At 42.1% G+C, this 25786-nt stretch overlaps 2 protein-coding genes across 2 annotated transcripts in view; one reads left to right on the top strand and one right to left on the bottom strand.

Moving 5' to 3' along the window:
* The window catches only part of T265_05237 (hypothetical protein), a gene marked incomplete at both ends in the record, with an annotated part of 85058 nt that overhangs the window by 30254 nt on the left and 29018 nt on the right, over positions 1-25786 (bottom strand). The window contains 8 exons of the mRNA XM_009170206.1: positions 2917-3040; positions 5944-6006; positions 6211-6294; positions 6819-6950; positions 7862-7971; positions 9168-9222; positions 10407-10535; positions 17273-17454. Of these exons, the coding sequence (XP_009168470.1) occupies positions 2917-3040; positions 5944-6006; positions 6211-6294; positions 6819-6950; positions 7862-7971; positions 9168-9222; positions 10407-10535; positions 17273-17454 (879 nt within the window). The remainder of the gene's footprint in view (positions 1-2916; positions 3041-5943; positions 6007-6210; positions 6295-6818; positions 6951-7861; positions 7972-9167; positions 9223-10406; positions 10536-17272; positions 17455-25786) is intronic.
* T265_05238 (hypothetical protein) overlaps positions 17289-25786 on the top strand; it is a gene marked incomplete at both ends in the record, with an annotated part of 44896 nt that continues 36398 nt past the window's right edge. Inside the window, one exon of the mRNA XM_009170207.1 lies at positions 17289-17396. Within this exon, the coding sequence (XP_009168471.1) occupies positions 17289-17396 (108 nt within the window). The remainder of the gene's footprint in view (positions 17397-25786) is intronic.

Below are 25786 nucleotides of genomic sequence, written 5' to 3'. Positions count from 1 at the left end.
AACCTGAGACCAGTCGCTCCGTTTCTAGCCGTCTTGTGGGGTTTTGGAAACGACCTCAGGAGAATGCGCATAAAGAAGGAAATAACTTCACTCTTCTAAAACAATAATTGGTGTTGAATGATTCGGCAGTTTTGGATTGTGTACCAGACGAGTTTACATTTCACCCTTAGAATCAAATTCCCATATTGGAAAAGAAAAATTTAAAAGATTGGCACATATGGTCAGGCAGTCGTAATCACTGTCAACTTTTCAGTTGTTCGGCAGATTTTCCGGTTGGTTAGGTGAGTACTCACAGGACAGAACACAGGCAAATGATTGCGGATGGGTTCGGCTGATTTCCAGGTGCCTGCCGGTCCAGACTACTACCATCCCTAGGCTGGTTCTTGACCGGCCTTTTGATTGTAACACGACTTTTGTACGGTGCTGTCAAATACGCCATGCTTTGTTCAAATTGCCTTCAAGTTTCGTGCCTTGCCTTGTGAGTGCACTTGCATGTCCGTCAGTTGACCTTGAATGTTAAATACATCCCTTAATCTGCTAGGTTCAGTACGATTTGTGATCACTCGAGACATATAACAAATAGATATATATAACATATTTCAAAATGGCAGGTTAAATATCGCAACATCGGATCCACTTCATCTGTCTGGTGAGTGCTTTCCGTCCTAAGTGACAATCAGTCAAGCTGCGTGAACAGAAGAGTTAGTGGGCCAGTCCGATTCATTTTTCCGTACGTGTGGATTGATTCATGACGTGTTTTGTCCGGATGATCCACTACCCCATTCTAAAAATCAGAAATGCTTGTCTCAGACTGCCGTACACTTACACACCACTCGTCCATCCAACTTCACTCAACCCTCTCAGTATATCTGTTCAATAGCCTACTTCAAAATTTGACAGAATGTAAGTGAAATGTCATCACCTTACTTCCTATCTCATGGCGCGTTGTGGTTCATTCGAATGTGAATTTTGCACAGCAAGAGCCCATGTCTCAGAGGACATCCGGATAGAGGACGCCAAATCGATGGGTCGCTTGATAAGTCACCGATTTCTACTGTTTGCCGACTTAAAATATTCAAACAACGTATGTTGCTCCCACAAGTTTTCAAATGAATGAGCTCTGATATGATCTGGTCATTTAGTTCCCTCAGCGTTTGAGACAACCTATGTCCGTTCTGTTCACAGCGATAACGCCTTTCTGACAAACCATATTTTTAAAATGCTCTTCTCAGCGTGCCTTCCGTACATGCTATTTCATGTTACCTTGGAAAGAGGCACAAATGTGTATTCTATAAAACCCTGGAGGCCACCCGTACTCATTTGGAATAATTAATTTTCCGTTATAGCGATCAATTCTAAACACACCACAGTGTGAAAATAACATTTACGACCTGATTTTTCGTTAGTTTCTGTGAAGACGGGGGTATACACAACGCATTTTACTTCAATTGATGCCCACACTTTGAAACACGTCGCTGTAGTCTAAGAATCAGGACGGATGTGATATAAATAGTATCGTGTACAGGCGTGATTTGTTTGCAATCAACAGTTGGGTTGCGGTTACTCTGGTCAAGATACCACAATACACCAGCATTCCTAACAACTTTCAGTGTACTTCTAAGGTACTCAAAATAATTCAAAGCAATGATTGAGTCATCCCTCAACCTGCATGAGCAGTGTTTTAATTCTAAGGGGTTTGCTAGTCACTGGTTTATAGCGGTCACTGACTAGATCACGCGTCACAAACACTCAAACCACGTGACAATTCCTGTCCCACTTGCAACCTTAGCAAACAACTTCCCATCCATTTTTGTTTACGCGGCTACCACCTGCGTTACGCGCCAGGCTCATGAACTGCAACACATCAGGTCAAGTTGTACTCGTGTTCGTGCACGAAGGGATTGCCCTCTCTTCACACCGCACGCAATAAACAGGCATAGAACTCAACCCATATCTCTCACACACAAAAAACAGGAAGTCAGCCGAGCTTCACAAGTCTCCACGGCTAACTACGGAACACGTGTAGCAGCTATACTGCTTAGAAGACTCGTCCCGTGTCAGGAACTTCACTCAGGAACTCTCAACAGTTTTCTTCAAACGATCAATCGCCACTTGGCTCATTCCACTTTTAGCATTGTATCTATTTTTACGAAGTGCACCTAACTGTTGTATTCATCATCATTCTGGTAAAACAGACATTTTTTAGTGCTTGTTACCTTCTGATAATCACCTTCATTACGTTACAACTCGATCACTAACAGATTTACGTTATCTCTCAAACTCCCATGCGGGTTACAGGACTAACAAAGCAGGGATTTAACTGTGGAGTTGTCATTAGCCTGGGATTGCCGCCAAAATTTTGTATTACAACCTAATGGCTGAAGTCTTATATATTGCGAGAAGGGTTGCGAATGATCTGGTGCCGTTTATGCCCGCCAAAATTTGACCTCGGAATGCACATATTCAGTAAGTGTGCACTGCTTAGTGACTGGCACCGCGTGTTTTGCAGCAGTTGACCTGAGCCTTACCGAACCTTACATATGCTGTATGAGGCATATTGAAGGAACGAACTCTGACTGCCTCGACACACGAAATAACTGTCACATATTTTGGACCAGTAGCTGACTCAGCATGTCGAATTAGGACATTTGAGATGATTCGACACACTATTATCAGCTTTAAGAACGAAATTCATGACATACTGCTGAACTTTCTTGAATCTATCAAACGAGAGAGCATTTCATCAAAGCAAACACGTTTCCGGCAGTTTTCAGGTTGTACCGATATGTTTTGTACTTCAGTCAGTGACTGAAGATATCACCTACGTGCGAAAAATAACCCGACGCTTTTACATGAGTTATTCAGTTTTTTTTCAAAGTCATACTAGGAAACGTTTCGTGCTAAACGATAACTTACTGAGGGTTTCGTAAACTTGGCACGCGGCCATCCGAACGTTTGGGTCTGGATGCCCCAGATAAGTTTGTGTGAGATTATTCTGTAATCTTCCGGTAGATGGGGGCAATTTCATCCCACCTGCTCGCTTGTGTGGAAAAAAGGGAAACCCTAAGATGACGACAGAGTAATACACTGGGATAAGTATCTGGGTGTTATTCACAAGGATGAGATTGTGCAGGGTGAGTTTCTACTAAACACCAAATTAAAATATGAGATCATTTGCTTATTTGGTTAAACAACAGTATACTTCGTTAGACTAAACTAAGGAACAAAATTATAGTCCGTCTGAACTCATGATGTGCAACCCAGTCCTAATCTTGGCCGTCGTGGCAAGTGGGACATTTTATCTCAGATCCCTTACAAACAAAGATGCCCTCTGTTGAGTACTTAATTTTATTGTTTTCACATTAACCCTTAAAGTGTTTGGCAATGAAAGACGAACCCGCTGCTCCCGTTTGCAGGGCAAATTACCAAAGAGAGATATATGCATAACAACCAACAGATCTGCAAGGCTCCATGTCAAAGGTTAACTGAGTTAAGTGACTGCGTCACGCGCAGACGCCTCTCATGACATCCTTGGTCTCTAGTTAGGGGAGAAGCAAACGCTGGGTAGGATTTAACGTACTGTGTGTCGTTCCCATAGCAGTTTTCTATGTGACAAAGTAGGTGGTTTTGCACTCTGGGTGGGTGCAGCAGAAACAGAAGGAGCAATAATGCGGTGCTGGTTAACTAATGTTCAAAATCATATGAGTTCACGAAAAGTGCAACTCAAGAAAATTCGCAGCAACGCTTACGTCAGTAAGCATGAAGTAGTACTTGAATGGCAATGGAATAATGAGACAATATAATTATTTGAAATGTCTTCTTCCATGAATGGAAATTTAAATGAGTGCAAACAAGTGCAATTCATTATGATATATGGGAATCACTTTACAACAGGATTTGTAAGCACAACCAAACATGATAGTTAGTCCATCGGAAAAACCTAAGCCGTTATTTTACACGTTTGACATGCATCAGCCAGTCGAACGAATATCGGTGGAAGGATATACCCAAGCTCATGAAATATTTCACGTTGTCTGCCTTGATACTTTGCTTTACATTCAAGTACTGTTATCGACCATTGTTACAAGCAATAAGCAATAGCTGTACGTCATCTCAGTAAGACGTATTCCCCTATCTTTTGAGCTCACCAGCCTACTTCTGATGGGAAAATTTGGCAGCATTTTGTAAAACTATCGGTTGCATCTTGGACGCGTACTGTCCTTTTTCTTGCTATAGCCAGCCAAGCGTCGCACTTGTTTCATGCTTTAACAAGCAAATGGAGAAAGATGTCTACAGACTAAACCACTTAGTTCCCCTATTCGGCCGCGAGAAATGCGTTCACGGTGGCATAATTATTGGTCAGATGGTTATAAAGAGAGCTGACATAAATGATAGGGCAAATGGCTGTAAAATTATCACATATTCCGGAGTGTTTGCTATAGAAACCCTATGGAGTCAGTCACTCATGAGTCAATACTCAAATTGGGGAGTCGTTATCTTCTGTTGTTAATGGCATCTTGGGATTGTGACTCTACGTTTTTGAAAGTTGCATGAATCTCTCCATTCGTAATACAAACTGTACACGGAGGTGTAGATGAAACTTGAAAAATTGGGCGCCCACGGTTCATTTCGTCAGAACATTCAAAAGATTATAGTCACATCCGCAAAGCATTCAAGGTCTATTGCTTCAATCCTTTATCTGTGAAAATTGGATGGAGGTAATCTGAATCTCTACCATGTATTCTGGTTGTCCCAGTGAGACGGATAGCAGTAAACCGGTTAACAGCTTTGTCGACACGAGGTGTATCTAACTTTGAAAGTATCTGACACAGCATAGTATGATACCCGGAAGAGTTTAAGTGAATGGTGGTCGGCGCAAGTGTAATTCCAGCAGGCAATGTTGTCAACAAACTGTACTGGATCGGTCACATGACCCCATCGTTTGCATTAATCACCTAACTAGTCCCAGTAATAATAATACGCAAGGAGGGTGACATCATGTGGCTCACTTTTCCAGGATGCGGCATTTGCTTCCCACTAGAAATCCTCTTGAAATTCCAACCCGATGCTTGTACTTTATCGGTGGTTCGATGTCTACTCCGAATTAACCTCACCTATAACTAGGTCGACAAGTATTCACAAGAGAGTACAAATTTACTATCAAGTTTCACAATCAAATAATTCTGTTGTGATTCACCAGAAGGCCGCAATCTTATTCAAAATGCATGAGTTTTAGAACTACTGTTGTATAAGGTTATATGGACCCGACTAAGTTACCTTGTGATTATATTTTAGGGTAGTCTTTCGAGAAACCAAAATGCGATGTTGGCTTTTCAATACCAGCCAGGGATGTTTACCCACGAAGGCCAGCCTCTTTGAGGTAGGAAACCTCAAGCAACAGTCGAAAACTCTGTGACCCTCGTCAGTTTAATAATAAGGCAGCATGTTTGACTTTTAAACTGTGTGTAATGCCATCCTATCTAGAGCAAACATTCAGTATTTGCTGAGCCGATCTTCAAATTATGACGAATGGAGTTCCGATTGCAAACTGTGCAGTACCTCGACTGTGACGTTTTTGCAGCATCGACTTTGTCTTTGTTTAATTGCAAACAACAAAATTTCCTCTTTACTACACTCAAGTTTATCCATTATCAGGTGACCTCTATCAATCATGGATAAAGATTTTTTTAAAAAAGTACTTCACACGTTTAGCGCTGAAACTTTGCATGAGCTTCCTTCGAGAGATGGTGGAGTTGCCGTCTTGTGTTAGATGGCTGCATGATCTGTGAAACTTTTATAGGACTTTGTGCTTGTGAAAAGTCCATATAATTGGTTCCAACCGTGAGTAAGGCAATCAAAATTGGAATTAAGTTGTTTGTAAGGTCATTAGAAAGGTCAAACAAAGTCCGGTAGGGGGTGTGAAACCACACGGGACATGCCTACCTTCAATAAGGATTGACACAGCGACAGAAGACTCTCGGTGGCGTGAGCACTAAGGGATGGCCCCTGGAAAACAAAAGTAAAAGACACCGAAAGGCATTCATATGGACCGAACCAAATAAAAGAAGCGTCTATACTGTTGCGAAAGAATAGGTCAGATTATGTGACTCATAATTTTTGATGGCATGGTAAGCTGAATCAGGGTCTTTTTCACCAAATCTCAAGGAAATAGTTCAGATGAATCTGAAGGCAACTTATAGTGAAACTCACTAGATCTTCCACTGGAAGGGGCGAGTCAGATTCTTTGTTGATGCACACCTCGTTCATAATTTCATCGAGGGCCTTCTCTATCAGCTAGCGTGGGCAAAAATAGATGGGAAGGGGTTAACAAATTTCTCAGCTGCAAGTGTCTCGGCAAGGACTGAATTTTCATCAAGCCATGACAACATGCAAAGACACACTAACACCAGGCGATTGCAAAAATAGATACAGAGAGCAGGCGTTAGTTTTAGGTGGGAACAGGACAAACTTTCCCGTAAAAAATTTATTCATTCGAATAATAAGAGTTTTATTGAGAATTTAGTGGCGCATTTCCATGAGGGAAACTACTCACAACGTTGCTGAAAACTCTTCGACAGCTCAGGACCAGTTTCGCCCTCCTTGGGGCTCATCAGGTAGGCGCAGGCCCCGAGTTTCCGTCAAACTTATGTTTCACTTGGTGCATAGTTTTCAACGGATTTATAGGGCGATAATGGATGTACACAGGAATTCCAGTTTCAGCTACTGTTACCTGGTCAGTAGTATGATAATACGATAACTTCATACTTCACCATAGTCCGTCTTTCCGACCATCAGCAAGGCAAATTTGTGTCACTCACCGGATATGGGCAGCGTTTCAAGCATGTGATATAGAGGTGGACAGCACCTATGCGAACAGAAGGATGGTCGTGATCGAACAGGTTGAAGACCAAAAGCTTAATCTGTGGTAGCACCTGGGTTTCATAGGTCTCCTGCAATTGGAATAAAATGGTAAGCGTCAATCTTTCGAGATTTGACCTATCAATTGGTACCGCAACTTATGTGTCTTTTATTTGTGTAAACGGTATCTCAGTCTTAAAAATCAACTAGGCTGGCTTAAAGAATCTTATCATGAGATGCATCTTCCTCACATGAAGTTAAGGAGGCTGCATTTTGATAAAAAAATGCCTCAGCCACGGTTGCCAACAGCAAACCCAAATGAAGATTCATTGCAAAGGAAACTCGGAAGCCACCATTAAAACTCAGTTTTACAAGCTGTTATGAGCTTTCAGTTTGTGTTATAGATGGATTTATTCTAGGTCCCATTGACTTCCATTATTCGTTTTTGGCAAGATAGGTCTTTTTGCGTAATAATATATTCTTAACACGCGTACATGGCTAAAATCTGTTGACCCGTTCTACGCCACTATGAAATTTAGTTTATCTCTGATTAACCCAAACCCTAGGCATCTTATCACATTTATAAAATATATCTGGATCCTCTCAGCCTACTGCTTCGTGGATAGGTGAATATGGCTGCTTGAACGTTTATCCATAGAACGTCGTCTGAACAAAACTTTTTGTTAAAATAATTGAGCTTCCTGGTTTCCATAGTTCGCATTCGTTTACGTTCCCCCCAGATTGTTGGCTTTTTTGCTAGTCCAGCAATCTGGGTGCACATATAATTCCGGGGATCGCTCCTAGGGGATATTTCAAGAGCACATAGGTTATCGCACCGCAAGAGTCTGGGCCGTATTTGGAAAACCTAATAATGGGCTAAATTTATTTCCTGCAGTGTGTATTCTCAATCACAAATATCACGTGTTTTAAAATTTAGCTCAAGAGATACTTGTTTAATGTAATTCCCACTGAAACACTGAATATAAAGCGAAAAATAACTCACGGAAGACATGGTTGTAGCTGGCCCAGTTGTGCTATTTAACGTCAAATTTGAGGGCGCCTCCTCAGAAGACAATGGGAGTGGGACTGCTCTCTTGATTAGTAGACCAAGTGCTAGGAGGGGGAGAAATGACAAGACAAACTTGTCAGCGGTCCCAGAAATAAATGATTTAACAGCATCTGTCACGCCAGAAATAAAGCACTAGACTGGAACAACTAATGGCGTCGCGTTATGCCTACGGAGGTACTTATTCGAAATCATTCAAAAGTATCTTCTACATCAATATTTTGTTTGCTCCCCCGTAAAGTGTTGTTTCTCAGGTTCCCAAAAAGTTAGAATTCTTGGTGCATTGAAATTCTCATCACTATCGACTTCAAAGTCCTCTGTAGACAAAAAATGAAGCAATAATTTCAGAAGCGTCTAAAAAGAAGCTAAGGCTGAGCCTCATCTCAAATAGTTGCACATTTTTCTTCATCGAATTTTGTGCCACACTTCGCATTTAGCATGCGGAGGTAGAGGGAGGACGATATTATTTGCCTTGAAATTAAGGGGGGGCACTTGTTACCGGAGTATGCAATAGTCACCGAAACCGTGTCGAAATAACGGTAGATGTCTTCGGAATTTAAAAAAAATGTTTTATTAAAATTAACAGTGGAAGGCCAGGTAGGTGGTCTTACCGCGTCTACTCAATTAACAGAAAGCAAGAGACGCATTATGTTCCTCAGAATTCTCACTCTTGCACTGACCAGCTGATGACAGAAAATGATACTAAGCTCACAAGTGAGGTGACACCCAACCAATCTGGACACAGTTTGACGAACCAACCCATAAAACCACCCGATCGAGTGGTCAGAGTTAATTGAAGGTCAGCCCCGGCCATCAGCAGTGAAAGCTCAACCAATCACGCATCGTTGTGCTTCAATCCGCCCCCTGAAACCGCAGTAATAATGTCATCTCAGGTGGTGACGAAACGCTTACTGTCAAATTTACCAGCTCAGCAAACAAATCGACCACTGTTCACTCATAACATATTTATATAGATCACTATTAGCAGTATCAGGTCTATGCTTTGGTAATCGCTGGAAATCGTGAGTCTACATCCAACGAAGAAGCAATGGGTCATCGTTCAAGACGTTGGGGGAACCGATCATGTAGCATAAACGTGAACAGGCTCGCCTCTTCCATTTTCTTAGAAGTGGTCCTGAAATCGCACCGTATAACATTGAGTTGATCAGGAATAATTATTCTGCATTTTTCCATATTCACAGCATGTGAAATTGGCCAGCTGAAGTCACTCAAGAGTGCTTACCATTCAAAAGACCTTCTGCTTCTTCCCATCGCTTAACCTCCTGCCGATTGAACATCTGGATGAAGGGAACGACAATATACAATTCACTATACAAACAGTAATAGCACAAATAGTCTTTCATGGACATTATTATACCCGTTTGTAACACGATATCTCACACGCCGAGTGCTGCCTTGAAGAATATGACTGCCCAAGAGAACTTCAGAAAGTTAACTAAACCAAACCATAAAACAAACTGCAAAGCAATCAGCACCTCCTATTTTGAGCACACTGGAAGCAAACTTCCTACGTAAGTGGAAGCCGTCCTAGGAAGGCTTGATCAGATCCCTTTAACTTTCATTCGCAAGAGCTAGGAAGATCACCCATTCATTCTGAATAAAGTGCGGCTACAAATCAAGCAAGGTTATGCTGACTAGCCGCGAATCCTCGGATTCATGGGAGCTGCTACCACTTGAAATAAATACTGAGGACATCCAGACCCAAGGACGGATAATCTTACAGAATAGCACATCAAGAAAAAGGTAAGAGGACTGTTTATCTGTTGTCTATTACGGTATGGCGTGAGCTACATCAATCTTTTTTCCTGTAGTGATGAAAATATGGTGACCAACTAATGGGAAGAGAAGCTATAGTACCGAACGATGGGCCACCCACCGGACCAACCAAACACAATCCACATCCACTCAGTCTTCGAGGCAGATAGATTCATGCAAACCACACGCCGAAGCACAGCTACAAAACACAACAGTCCACGGATGATGCTGTCTAGATCTGTGACCATTGGTCGAACAATTTGAGACACAAGCATTCTCCATCGAATTATAGGGTTGTGGAAAGCTTCGCTTCAAAACTAGGAATAGCGCTATCATGTTGCATGTTAAGAGTCATCGGTTTAATAAGCTGCACGTAGACACATGTAAACCTTATAAAGCATCCGATCTAGCCCGAATGTTGACACATTTTCCCTGGTGGCGAAATGTCACGGAAACGCGCAACGCCTACCATAGAAGGTGGATAGGCATGGAAGAAAGCACCAAACGTTTCCTTTCATTGTTAGGTCGTCTACCATTTGGAATGTACTTTACTTCAAAAGCGATCTCTTACAGAGGGTTAAATGGAATACCACTGTCCGCTTTCGGGTAAGCTCTTCATTTCAAGAGGAACAAGCAATGTATACTTAGTGTAAGCACGTGCGCAAGGAGTCGATCATAATCCGTTGAAGGGAAATTTCGCACTTACTTCTATTACCTGGTCCAGCAACCTTGCTATGCTGCATAAGGAAAGCTGAAGAAGCAAACGACTCATCAGCGGAATGACAGCTGTGCGCGTTGCGTAAACCGAATTGGTCATGGTGAGAAGCATGAGGTCCTGTAGGAGAAAGTACGAAGGAGACGGTCGTAAGAAGACGATGAGCTTCAAGTCGATGTTGATTGTGAACTTTCACCATACACAGTCTACTGGCCACGTGAAAACAAAACTAACTGGGTTACCAAAGACACGCTGCTATCTCTTACTGTCTTATAAATACACAAATGAGAGGACTGTAAAGAGTGGAAACCAGTTTCCGCCAGCTCTTCAGTGTTTGGTCACAAAAAATTGGGGGAATAAGTCACATTTTCCGTTATCTTAGAGCTGTGCTTATTAACCCTCCACCCAGTGATAGTTCATTTGGAATGCGATGCATTCCTAGACTTATAAGTGATGCGCAATGCTGATGACTATCGACAAGAATGAAACAGACGGAGTGTGTTTGTCAACGTTTTAGCATAAAATGATGTCAGTTAAGAAAGTAAATGGATTTTAAAGAATATGGTAGCTGAATTGCGGCGTCTAGAGTAAGGGAGAAGGAAGAGAAGCATGTACCGCCCATTATTCCACCAACCGTGTGGTCACTGCAAGTTGCGCGAAAATTAGATATCTGCCGAGAATTAGGGAGTAACTGTACAGGCGCTTCATCCTTGAGAGACTTCAGGAATATTTCACGAAACTAAAGCCTATGCAATTAGCATTTATACCCAGTACTGTTTAGCCGCAACTGGTTAAATGACAGCTCGATTGATGCAGTTTATCCTGTCAATGTGTAGCATATTCATAATACTGGCCAACCAGTCGCTGTTATCTTCCTGGTGATCCTAGAGAAGTGCATTGGTTGTTCTCACCATAGCCGGATAGACTGAGGAGTGTATCTGTAGTTCCCAGTGTGGATTAAGTTCACATCCAGACCATGATTTCAACTGAAAATGAAGTATTTTTGCTCGGCTTCAAATTTCGAGAGCACATCACCATCGAAGGTTCACCACTTTTGCTTATGTGTTAAGTGTAGCCCGCCGAACCTTCATCTGTGCTCCTTCAATTTTACAGACAACAAAACTGTGAACTTATATGCTTATTAGTTGTCCAGCACATCACGATGTAGTTCCATCTCTGACCCTGGTTTCCTGTTGTATAGTACTGCCATGTTTTTCTGTGCCGGTGATATTTCAAAGTATAATCAATTATAAAATCTATAAAAGTCTGAATCTTCAGAAAAAATGAGTGAATAGTCTCAAGACAGGAATAAACTGTGAAGTCAATTGAGCCAAAACAATGGCTTCCTAATATCAGCTTCCTTTTATTCACTGAGTAATGTAGATCTGTCTAAAGGTACTCTTGCTTCAAGAACCGTAAAGGTTCGCCTTTACTGATAGGGAAACCATCTTGGTAAACAGCAACAATCTCGTGTGCTTCGAAGAATCGTTAAAATTCGTATGTATCTGGTACCTATCAGGCCTGATCCAGATATTTTAGTGCGGTATTCAATCCATGTGAGTTGCGGTCAGTACTGTTGTTTGAGTAAACCTTCCTAATTTGTTTCGAAGCAGAAAACCGTGGGACCGGCAATCCAGTTTACAAGGTAGTTGCACCAGCTCTCGTTTTAGTGTGGGACACTTCAATTTTTTTCTACAGAGTAAAGTACACTTATTCTTTGTCTTGCACTTACATGTACTGCTAACCGAGTTCACCCCAACAAACATCACCTCTTATTTTGCGCACCCACTCAGCAGAGTGCACATTCGTCCACCAGGCATTACTCTTATTAATTGCTTATACTCCTACGTCTTCTCTAGAATGACATATCCTGATGTGAATCCCGGTTGCGGGAGAACATCCTGACTCATAAATCTTGATACAGTATATCGGGTGTTTAGCAAAATATCAAGGTGTTACATGTCTTGAGAAGGAAACTCTCAAAGGTCTAGAAAAATCTGAATTGTTCAGGCACATAGACTATCATCAACTAAGTACACTTTTTCTGACGGGAAAATGAGACATCAAGGGATGTCCGACTAAAAAAGCTCTTCGCCCGGCACCACTTTATCGACGAAAAACTGCTGCTAGATTCAACCTTACTGAAAGTGAGTGAAACCCTACCCCCTCCAGGTCAATGAGCAGCACTTCAGTTCCTCGGACACATATCCATATGGCGAACCGGTTCTTAGCCGCAACGGAGCCACCAAAATATCTCTGGAAGGAAGATTGCCCTTGCTGCTAAGTTATTTAATGGAAAACACCAACTAAGCAGTTGCAGACTATTGGATAGGGAAGCAAAAGTCTCATAGACATCTTGTTTGCAGAAAATTAAATAACCATATTTCTCTCGAACGTGCCTTCCTGAGCTTCCGTGGACATTCATGGACTGTTACTCAAATACTACAAAGCAACCCCACAAATTCCGTAATGAAGCTCACTTAAATAGAAGCAAAACGGATTTGCGAGAAAACATACTACTCGCGTGCCTCGTCAATGATATCTACCATCACACTTCTGGTACAATGTGCACTACATAAGTGGACCAGTAGCACATGCTGGAAGACAGTGACCTGAGAAAGCGACGCATGTCTTTAGCTCAGAATAAAATATAGATGATACGATGTCCACCCGTTTGTCGACTGGTTGCAGTCATTACTGTACTAAAGATTTGATTCATAGTTTGTTTGGACAACTGATAAATTTGGAGAAACAAGATAGCATATTTTCAACTATCTTCGAATGATAAACGAGAAAATTCTCCTGCTTGATGTTCTTGGTGTCTGATACTGTAAGCGTCTAATTCCGTGATATTCATTTCAGTCAAGCAATCCGTGCGGCAGAATGTAACCGCTGTCAAGGAATTATCTGGAAAAAAAACTTATACGGATGATTATACCCCAGACTGGCGAAATCCCTTATGTAGGTTTTCCGCCTACGAGTATGCTCATTACCAGATAAGACACTTTGCTTCATTGTGTTCGACATTGTCACACTACACACATCTTATTGACTGTCTTAAGCCGAACGCCTCCATCGAGGTGACTGTAAGCCCATCTACCTTCTTGACCCGAAAAAGTTACTAAGTTCACGGCTAATGTTGCAGTCTTATGAGCGTTTACCAAACGTTCACCATACGGTGAACATGTGCATCTCCAGAATCGATTGTAAGATAGGGTAAACAATATAGTTTTTTTGAGCAACAAGGGTCATGAAAGAAACACCTTTCTGCATAGAGGGCGGCTTGCTGAGCGGTCATCTGACCTGGCGTTACTCTGTAGAGTATGTCATAAACAGTGCAAACAAACTTTTTGCCAATTTCCTTCGTTGGATACACTGGGAATAAGTCACCTTGGGAAAGTGAAAGCTGCAACTCCTAAATGATTTTTTGATACTGAGTAGATGTAGTGATAACCTACGGCTGGACACATCCCAAGGTTTCAAACCTAATTCCGCAATTAGGTCTCCAGTGTGAAATTTTTCATATCACTGATCACTAGTCTCCGTTACACTGCATGGAGCTATTTGTCTTCCAGTTAACAGTCTAGTGAACAGAAAGTTGCCACCACAATTTTGCGAACGTATTGCTCGTTCTGATTCAGTAGTTGATATAGGCATTGGCGAAGATAAAATGGGGGTTTTACTAACAAATATTATGGCGCATGAAAGCTATTCAACACAGATTTTTGACAGGTGTACAATACATTTAACTATGTAAATATCAGCGAAGATCTCAATGGCATTAGTGTTGTTTTCTTAATTTAGTCAAGTGTTTGATGATCATATAGGTCGTTTGGTGTTCTATGATTTTGTAGTTGTGACCGCACGGAAGGGTTTTTCTTGTAAAGGGTCGCTGGATAGGTAGGACCCAAGTTCACGTTGCTCTGGTTTTGGAGGTCCTCCCCCGTCCTAGTGCAATTGTTTTGATGAGTCCACACAAAGTTGGAATAGACTAAACTCGAGCTTCGCTCTTATCAGAGCTCATCAACAGTGCATATAGTTGACCGTGCAAGGATCGAACAAAGGAATTTGTGGGATTGCGCTAAAATCACAGTTGTTTGAATATTCCATCACTAGCTCCGGCGTAATTACCTAGTGTAGACCTACCAGAATAACGCAGTTCCGTACAGAATGAGGGCTGTTCAAATGATGATATGATTTGATTGATTTGATTATTTGATTGGTCAAGTTGCAAACTCATATCAACCTTATGATAAATTCTAGTTCCCTTCTGTGTATGCCTTAGATATTATAGCTTGTTACCAGTCTTCCGACCGAAGTGTAAGCGGACTTACTCACACTCTCAAGGAGGTCAAAAAAGCTAGTACTTCTTACTGTTACGCAATAGGAGATCTTCACACACTGAAGTTCCTCGGAACTTTTTTAAAATACAAATTCAAAGTGAATTTGATTCCAAAATTTGTGAAGAACTTCCCGACACACCAGCAGGTACTTTGAGTCCTTGATAACAAAAGACGAAAACGTACTGTTGGTATTACTTTCTTTACACATGTGACTTCTTTCTCCTGCGTTTGTTTTCAATATCGATTGTACGTTCGGTATAGGAAAAACCATGTTTTTCTCAATTCTGGAAATTCTTGGAGTTACTGAGTGGCATAATAGGTCTACCTCTGTACAATTTCGCACGCTGAGCCTCTTCGTTGGATGTGCTTACGCCACTACAAAAATCGGTAGCCTTGAGCAGTTTCTTGATGACTTTGGACTTGGATACACCCATAAAAGGAATAAAATTTAATATTGGGTAGGGTTTTGGCCAATACGAGGCCATTTATTTCATTTGAATAGGATTGATTAAGGGACTTTTGACTATGTTTTTGGCGTAGTTGCTGACACAAAGACAGCGGTAGTTCAGAGAACTACTGCCTGTTTTTTCATAGAGAAAATTACTCACACGGTTGCTTAAAACACTGACAGCTCCAACGACCGGCTTCGCCCTTATTAGCATCAGGTAGTGTTTTTTCATAGAGAAAATTACTCACACGGTTGCTTAAAACACTGACAGCTCCAACGACCGGCTTCGCCCTTATTAGGTCTCATCAGGTAGGCGCAGTCCCCGAGGTTCTATCGATCTCATGTCTCACTTTAACTCAAACTACACAGATCTCAACAAATACATTCATTTTGTTTTTCACTATAGACGGTGTGAACAAGGTTTGTCGGCCACCTTGCCAGATCTGATTGTTTCCAAGTGTTTTTTTTATGTGAAGAACAAGAAGCAAGGAAAAATACTTGAAACCGATTGGGTAGTCATCGTTTTCGAAAATGTTTGGTGACAATCGGTAGATTTATTGCTGGGCAGCGTTTCGCTTTTCACACAAAAGCTTCGACCATCTCAATAGTTTAAACCCACACATCAGGTTTAGCATGGAAATAGAGTCCACGTCGGGCACATTACCCTTTCTGGACTGTATAACACATAAGGTTGGGGGGAAATTGAAAACGACTATCTCCCAGAAACCAACAGACACGGGAACCGTCTTAAGCTATTTATCAACACACCCAAAGTCCGTGTAGGCCAGCATTGTCTCATCGATGTTTCGTCGAGTTAGAGCGCTGTGCACAGAAAAGATCGACCGGATGGCAGCTCAAATCGAGATCGTCAACACACTTCAAGAAGTACGATACCCAGTGAGTTTGATTAGGCGTCAACTGAGGAAGATATTGGCTCCAGTATCCAGACCCAGTAAGGAATGGATTGGCACAGCAGTCATTCCATATAAAGCAGGAACATCGCAGGTTATTCGAAGATTGTTGAACTTAGCCAACATTCGAGTAACTTTTCAGAAGGGAAAAACGCTACGCTCAGTTTTGGTGCAATTGAAAGATCCCCTGCAGGCTGAAAGGACTAGGGACTGTGTGTACAAAATTAACTGCAACAATTGTGCTAAGGTTTATATAGGACAAACTGCCAGGGAATTGCACACCAGAATTGGTGAGCATAAAGGAAGGATTAACAAACCACCAAGGAATGCAGAAGAATACCAAACGCTCGTCAAAGACTCAGCAATGGCGGTACATGCCTTAGACACGGGACATAGAATAGATCTGGAGAATGTGGAAGTCTTAAGACGGGGACTGCGATTCACACCACAACGGCTGATAGCCGAGGCGGTGGAAATCACTAAGCATCACAGCGTGAATAGAATCGAGGGTGTGGAGCTAGCGAACGTATGGAGAGCGGTCTTAGATAAGCCGAGTTGACACGTGACAGTGTGGTTGTCAATCCACTTAGGATCATTAGAAAAAACCGGGGGGTAGGGGTGGAAACCCCAACCGACCAAAGGTCACAGCATCCCTCTTACACAACTTTCTTAGCACTACCTCACCCACACAGACTAACAGAAGTTTCAAACGAAGTTCAAGAGGAACCATCAAATTAACCGCACCAGAAGAACTAGGCCCTAGGCTGGCCCCAAACACATGTAGGTTTCCCCACCGACCGAACACTTGTTCAACCACTCTAACACACCAAAATCCCTCGGCCGACACCCAACAGAGATTCAGCTTGACTTAGCTGATTGGTTCTCCTTCCGCCTTAAATCTCGATCAACCTCGGAACTTGGCCTGACGAAGCTTTTGTGTCAAAAGCGAAACGTTAGCAAGCAATAAATCTACCGATTGTCACCAAACTTTTTCGAAAAAGAAGCAAGGGACTTTTGCACTGTCAGAACTGCAAACGAAACTGCCAGTTTGACAACGAACAATAACTTAACCGTTCCTTATCATTCGACGGCTCTGTATGATATTTCAATATTAAGTAAGCGACTCGGTGCAAATTTCCATTAAATAGGCCCTACCTTGACTGCCAAATACATGGTTTCTGGAGTCGCATCAGCCGGCAGAAATGGTGAATTGTTGACTACAGATGGTCTGGTTACCACAGATGTTGTTTGTGTACTGGAAGCAGACTCGAGTTGCAGTGTAAGCCAACGTATTGCATGCAATGCCATGTGATGACGTGTCGTGGGGGAACACCGGGCTGGAAAAGAAACATACAAATGAAAATAGAAAGGACTGTGAGCGCATCTGAACCAAGAACGCAAAGGAAACGAGTCCTTCTAATCTGAGCTAGCAGTGTTCTCTTTTACTACAAAAAAAATTCTAGGTTATATAGATATTGCTTTCAAAGTATTGAGTTTAAATGTATACAACTCGAAAGAAAGTTATGAAATTGTTGCTGGCTGCTGGATTGATGGCCGATAAATGATGGCTACTAAAAAACGAAACCTGTAATATGCAGGAAAATCTTTGAATGGATTTCCATGAAATTAAAGAAAACGGGTGGTACAAACTTGAGGAGTCATTCTAAGACGGCGTCCTAGTATTTTGCCTCAAAACCTCTTTAAGTGTTTCTACGGCACTTTTAATGAGCGTCCGAATGGAATATTTATGGAACATCCTCCATTTTCTTTCATAGAGGTCACATGCTCTGGAGTCTAGGAGTTGTGCACTTTTACGCTGTTATACCACATTATCCTATGGTTTCTTAATCTCATGGTGGCAGGCCAATAGTTGTATGCGCCTGAGCTACAGTCAGTCCGTGATATGGGATGTGAAGAGGATCGCTGCGTGGATTTGTTTAAATATTCTGCCATTCCATGTTATCGCAAACGTTAATATTGCCAATATTACTATACCCATCAAAATTGCTGATTAGGTCTTTTGCGCTAGCTTAGTTCACCACAAATTCATTTGGAACCACATCATATCAATGGAGGTGATGAGTAGTATCAAGATGGCTATCTAAAGTGTTCAATAATTCCAATAGCTGTAACATTTTTATACCTAGAAGAACCCGTTCACACTCTGTAGTGCGCAGGTGCAAACGTGTCTGATTCCGAAGTTGGGTGAATGACTGCTTCAACTGATGAGTAAAAGGGGCTAATCGGAATATCCTTCACTACTATCATCAACGTAAACCAGAAACAAACATTAGCGTCTAGCTGCCATAAATCAGGATGAAGGAATGCCATAAAAACTACTGTATAGAAAGAGAAATGGTTGAAACCTAGTGCAAGACGTTGTACGTCCTCAGAGGAAGAAACATGTCTCAAAGGTGTTTACACTTTCAAGATGCACTGATACCAATACAGGCACCATGCGCTGATTAACGGGTTTTCTTCAACATTCTTTGAGAACGTTACTAACACAAGCCCAGTACATGATGAAAGGTGTCACTAGGAAGTCACTCATACTCACCACTTGGATCGGCTACATACCATATTGCCATGATGTGTGAAACACGTGCGCCCCAACCAGGAAGGCACAAACATAACATAACGCGCATTTGGACTGCAATCGGTTTAGTTAGGTGCGCCAAGGCGCATTTCCTAGACACTCACAGAAATTTTCGCAATGTTTCATGGAAACAAAAAACATCGTTTGGCCGGTTAAGAATCTCCTAGTGGGACGCTGCTCATGAAGTGGCCTATGGTCTTTTCTCGTCCGCTTTCTACTTTCAGTTGATTCTAAAACAGTTCTTACAGAGAGTTTTTACTAAAACGCTCTATCTATGATGTGTTACACGTGACCAACTGCCTATACTTCGGTCCACCTCTAACATCTAGGCTGGAGAAACGGTCCTATTTTCGTGGAGATTTCGCTCTGTAAGTGAAGCCAATCTATGCTGAAAAGCTGAGAAGCACTGTACAGCTGTTTCATCCTTATTGGGAATCATCAGCGGTGGGCATCTCACGAAACCTCGGAGAGTCTCGAACCCGCGACCTCCTGGCTAGTAGTTTGAACACTTAACCATTCGGCCACGAGCGGCTGATCAGCAGTGTGATCAACTCGCACTTAGACAGGATATATGGTCCTATAATTTTGGTCCTATTTTTGGTTCTATTATTTTGTTATGCGGTTTAGTTGTGGATTTCGTGTACGGCGACAAGAAAAATACGGCTAAGAATTCTCGAGATTCATCTTTAAAAGCGCCTACAACAAATCTGACCACTCTTGTTGATCCCTTTAGTGTCTGTCAATCAATTGTTTTTAATGAACGTTGAGTTGCAGCTGATCAGATATCGACATAGACAATAATCATCGACGTCCATGAATGATGATCTGAATTGCCCAAACTAAACCATGCACTTGAACTTCTAAACCCTCTCCTCGTGGTATATAGAGAGCATATCTGCAAATAACCGAGAGGAAATAATATTTTACAATTAGTGCGCTTATTTTACAGCCAGCCAAGTTAACTCGTGTTCAGACAACGAATAGTAGTGGTCCTAAAAGTGAACACAGTATGGCCAAAGATTCAAACCAAACGTTTTGTTTCTTCATCATTCGACGAGCTACACACAGAGACCGATAGTCGAAAAACTACCGTGGATGAACCCTCTGTGCTCATACATTTGCCTAGTCTCTTTTGACTCTCAAACACTCCCGGGCATCAGTCTTTCTCTTCAGCCCTCACTGCTGTAATTGACAACTCTGTTTGCCTCACTTAACCCTTACTGGCACCTTCCACGCTCCCGAATTCAGGTATCGCTCTAAAGCAAATTGAAGTAATGTTTAATTAGCTAGAGGCGATTTGTGTCAAATGTTACGATAAATTAGGCAGGTATCGATGTATTTCATGTGTAGGAAATTACAGTGTTCACCGCATCATTCTCCTTACAATCCTGTACCCTTCTGGTGGTGCAAAGACCACTGCGACTGGGATGTAGGAGCCCATTTCGTGTCATAGCATCTGTCGGGATATTTTTCTTTGACTGCGCATTCGCTTACTGCAGTCTGTGTGTAGTTCGTTTGGCGATGCCAGAGAAGCAGAGGCCGTTTCTGCCTCTTCAATGTGTCTTTTAAAGTAGACTGAAGTACAGGAGTCATTGTTGACATGAACGTGGAAGCCACTGAACGTGGCACCTCTCGTGCTCACTTGAGTGAACATTCGGCGTAGAAAAGATAGACGCAGTAACTAGGAGCACATAAAAACTAGTCCTGTTCCATCTATGAAACGCCACCAAAAGGTGCCAATGACAAGAAATAACCACTGCTTGTCGGTCCCTCTGAAATACCTAAGTGAATTCCACTGAGCATGTCACGGCTTTTATCCGCGCTTTACGGGTCTACTAAAATGGATATGCCTCTCTCAGCAGAGAGAAACTCAAGGGCTCAAAACTTAAGAAGTGTATCATCTGCCACCTGATAAGGCGGAGAGCTTTCTTAGGGCATAGGATCATTTCTCTCTAAACAACTGTCACACAACGAAGGATGCATATTTGAATGTCAAGTTGCGGTCAAAGAAATAAATTGAAAAACACTGGGCCCGTCCGTAGGTTGTCCCAATCTAAGGAAATTATTTCGGCTTTTTGATATTTAACAGATAAAAACGGTTTGACAATCAAATTTGACGGTTGATCACCTGATATCACACATGCATACTGTCACAACCAAGCAACCTGTAAACACTTGTGCAGTCTTCAAACGATATGAATGCATCCCGTTAAACAGTCTCAACCGAAGGTCATATTCAAAACACCGTTTGCATGCTATATCCAACGGTGATTTCTTCAGAGAACGTCTGACTGACATGTACCCATCTAGGTAGAAGAAAGAACTCACACAGCAGAGTTACTCGCTTTGGATGTATTGATCACAAAGATATATATCTGGCTTCATTCATCCGTAAGAACACATCGTGTCACTGTTTCTTCCGTGTTACACGAATGAATGTAAGAAACTAACCCGAAGAAATCAGGCACACGACGAGCATATAAAATTTCCTCGCCCCTTCAACTACCGAAGCGGTTTTCTATGTACAGCTGGTCCGCAGTTTCAATGCTCCCGGCTTTTAGGAGTGTATCTGAATCTGTCAATCGGCTGGTCCTTCAGGGTGTGATGCAGAACCTAATTGACGTTGTCAGTTCATCGCATGGACATTATTTCGTGTGATGACCCTAGAGACCCTCCTGCAAAATGTGTTGTCCCCTTTAGTCGTCATCGATGAAATAGTGAAATGGTAAAATGGTAAATTAGTGATGTGGTATTGATGCTCACCAAAGCCACGGGGTTCTCATTGTTGCTGGTGAAAGCGCTGTCAGCCAAAGAAAAACTTACAGCACTGCTCATGCTTGGAGACCAACCAGCATATATGGGACTATTCTTTGGCACGTGAATTCCCCTCGAAAACTGCAGAACTGTGCAGTAACTATACAGTAAGCAGCCTCTGAGAACGCGTTTCACAATTTAAAAATAATCATCAGAAACCACGCGTGGATCCCTAGTTGCATCGGCTCTGAATTGCACAGGATGAGGTCATTGTTCGAGTTTTAACTCTCTAAGCCGATTTCAGTAATTTGCTTCACTCATGTTGTAAGAAAGAAATCAGGTTTCAAGACTCCCATTTATCAGGCTGGCGTAGAACCCATGTAAATCTCCCGTTGCCCAAAACGACCTGTGTGACTGTAGATTCTGTGTAGTCTCGGTTTTTGCCACTGATGTTTCATAACGATAGCTTGTGTGATTGGTATGTTTGTGGCCACTTTCTAGGAAAACGTTTGCTTCATTTAGTAGCAGGAACTTCAGTTGCATTGAACCTTAGAGGCGAGTGATGCCTCTCTTGACTCCGTCGACCACTACAAATAGCGAAGGGAACAGCATAATAGAATAGTAAGAAACACATTGAAAATTTTTGTTGCTGTTGTTGTGTTCCGTCTTCCAGAATTGGGATTATTTAATCTCTGTACTTGTTTTGATGTACGGTTAGGTCGGTGAGAGTATTTCAGGCCACAATCTTGCCCTGTTGTGGGATCTTTGAAATGACCGTTAGGACAGCATAGCCTTGAAGCACAAGGTGTCATAGATTTTACGTTGTTGATGAAGATTCACTTCCTGTTGGAAAACGACTGTCCACAGCCCACCTAACTAGACTAGATATTCTTGAAGTCAATGCTTTCCTTATCGGTAATCGGAATAAGCGAATCTATCGTTAGCTATCTTACTTAAAGCGCAATGATATCGTATAATCGACTAGACTTGTCGATTATGATCATTTCCAAATTTGAGAAACTTTGCTCTGTGTCGTGTAATGGGCAAGTTGAATTGTTTTTTTCAACGCTTTTCTGTTTAAAATAAGTCAGTGTGTAGATTGAGGTTTCGATCTAATTCACGAGTCTGCTCAAAGATAGCGGACCCGTGTCGTTCAGCTTCTAGGCCAGTCACGTAAAACGGATCTATCTTTTTTTCTGGACTAATGTACAGGAACCACAATCTATAAAGGTTAGTTCAGCTGCTGGCTCAAGTGCTTGATGTAATGACAAACGCAGTTAGCAGTAGAACGACTTGATGTATCACTTTTCAAGTATGAGACAAAAGCCCAATGAATTACAATCATTGACTGAACCGTCAGTTTCAAAGGAAGAATTCACTGTGGTAAACAATGAGGTCTTCACATACGAGATCAGTCTTTTGTCACGTGGAGAATCAGGCGCTCCATAACAAGCAGAGAGAAAAGGGCTATAGTCAAATAGCCTACTTTTCGCGACAGTACAGCAGGTTCAACTGGTGCGGTGAACTTATCAGGCTGTACGCAGAATTCTATGCTTCTCTTTAATTTTGATGCAACATCTTTAAATTGAACCTAAACGTGTCTGAATGTCTGTCAGAAGCAATGTTCACAAACTTTTCCGGAGGTGAACGGTAGAGCTGTTTTTTGGGCAGCTGACGACTTTAGTGCGTTTATACACTGTTGGAGGTTGCATTATCAAACCATTGTTAATCAGTGAGAGTATATTCAACAACTCAGTCAGGTTGCATTGGCTGCCAGTTGACTGACCAATTGATTAACAGCACTATCCGGACAAGCTGAGTGACTTATCTTGCAAGTCTGAACGTTGGAAACGTATATGATCTCGAAGGCTTCCGGCATTTCGTGTGCTTTGAGTAGCAAATGTCTGAAGCGGAAGTTCCTGCCTGTAAATCACTCTGAGAAGCTAAAGGCTGAGCAATTTGGTAGTACTGACTCTTCGAAATGAACGCTGCCGCATGGACAACCGGTTTGTCTAGATTCTGTCAAGGTTTTCTACAGGCCTTTAGAAATCCAGTTTCTTGATCTGTGCTGCTGCCTGGAACAGTTTTCAAGAGTTCTTCTTCGATGAACAAAACCTTGTTGTTGTTCACAAACGATTTCAAAACGTCTCTTCAGGAGCCTAAGACGAATAATTGATGGATCAGATATGATCGATAAGGTGAAGTTTGCCAGAGATACTGAGGCTAAGGGAGATGACTGGTAGAATTTGGAGGGTTTTTGAAAGGAAATTTCATCTAGCTTAGTCGTCTAAATGATGGATCAACTGTCTTCAAGATTCCGTACAGCAAACCATGAGTTCACATTGAGGCGAATGAGGTCCTTCTATGGCCAGGTGCTCAGGCAAGACTGGACGACCTCCATCTGCTGATTTTGCAGTCCTTAGCAGATTCACTTGTTGAACCTTGGTCAATCTATATTGATGCTGTTTTAAGGTAGTAGTATTACCGTAGCATTGGTATATAATAGAGATTCAGTTTACAAAAGTGGTAGAAAAATTGATCCACTTAATTAAGATCCTGTGGGCCCAAACTCGATTATATCAGAGTTTTGGCCTATCGAACGACAGAATGTCGGCACTAGCCAATCTAACATTCCAAACCTCCTGGTGGTGAGGTAAAAATGGTCAGTGGCACTGGATTACGAGTATGACGTCGAAGTTTTTAAGTGAATGTCAAGAGGCGTTGATAAAACTAACAATAGAACGCCCACGCTAGGTCTCGGGGAGGACAAGTCAGCTGTTCTGAAACCAGGCCGAAAAAGTGGATGTAATCTGAGCTCCATCCCCAGAGCTGCAAGTGAGAATTATAACACCACAGGGATTTGTCCTTTTCTCTGCCTTATTTGAACTGCACATGAAAAATCTTTTAGAAGAGCAAAGAGTTAAGTTCCTTTTACGAATCAGTGAATATGGGTAAACATTTCAGTTGAAGATGATTGCAAAAGTGAGCGGCAGGATGTGTGATAATCGTCAACTGTGATAGCTCTTCTTACCAAAAAGACAGTGGAATTTAGCCTCAGCCTTTTCGTCATCCGAGACATCGGAATCCGGAGAAAATAAGAAATCGAAAGCGTCTACGTCTCGTCTTTCTTGGTGAATCAGGCGTGACGCTTTATCGTTAAAAGTTGTGTCTGTCGTATGGATATCACGCGCTGTCAGCACTCGAATACAGGCTGTCGGCATGCTATTCTCATTTCAAACAGGATAAGGTGTAATCACAGAAGAAGCCAAAATCAGCCATCCTTTTTCAGAAATCCATTAAAGCGAATCCTCGGGTTGCCTTTGGGTACCTATGTATCACGTGTGGTACGGCGAACTAGGAGGGTTTCCCCTGTCCGAATAGCAGTTTAAAATACCTGGTCACTGTTTAGAACGGAATTATTAAAAAGCAGACAGACTTAACCTACCAGTGTGACTTTGTATGGAAACGACTAACCCGTGGTATATTATACTACTTGACGCAGTGAAAGTATCATAAGATGGATGATTGTATTTTCGGCGCTTTGGGAACTTGTGAAGCCGGGCTGAACATGGTCTTAATGGGGTCTGCTGCAAGAGCCAATCCGGAATCAGTAGAAGGATAGGGAATAGAACTAGCAACGAATCCATCCAACTTCCCATCATCGAACTCTTGTATGCCTGAAGCTTTAAGTGCGCTTCCACCAGAACTTGTTGTCTACACATTCGGGCGAGTGCTGTTCGTACTACAAATATGCATGCTTTTTTATTTGTCACCGTCAGCTCGCATAACAATACGTTTATTAGACCAATCGTTTTGATCGTTTTGTTCGTTCTCAGACATATATCGCCCAACTGTTCAAGACAAAGAGAGTGAGGGACAAACAGATTGCGTGTGCGTTAGCACAAGCTGAATTTTCAAATGAAAGTAAATCCCCACTTGCCTAATCAGTGGTGTCCAGAAGGGAAGTAAGATCGATTAGCACTCCCCTCTGATAGGCCATAAGAAGAACAAGAAAACCAGTGAGCTATCGAAGAGTTTTTAGCAGGCTTGCAAATGATAATAGTGTATTGAGAACTGGGCGTGTTTTTATTTATTTTACTGGAACAGCGACATGAGTGTCCCAATTACTTGCGTGTATTTGCGGTACATGTCTAAACTGGGCTGACATCAGACTCATTTGAACCGTCAACATCCGAGCCTAGAGATCGGATAGGTTGGTGTGATAGGGCTATATGGATCCAACCGGATGAACTCGCCCGTAGGAATGTACCGACTGACACTGATATGTAACTGACTTGTTAGCGGTGTATAGCCTGTTA

This window comes from Opisthorchis viverrini, assembly GCF_000715545.1.
Source record: "Opisthorchis viverrini unplaced genomic scaffold opera_v5_97, whole genome shotgun sequence".
In the NCBI taxonomy this organism is placed as follows: Eukaryota; Metazoa; Platyhelminthes; class Trematoda; order Opisthorchiida; family Opisthorchiidae; genus Opisthorchis; species Opisthorchis viverrini.
The sequence above is the reverse complement of the archived record's forward strand: the minus strand, read 5'-3'. Positions and strand labels throughout refer to the sequence as shown.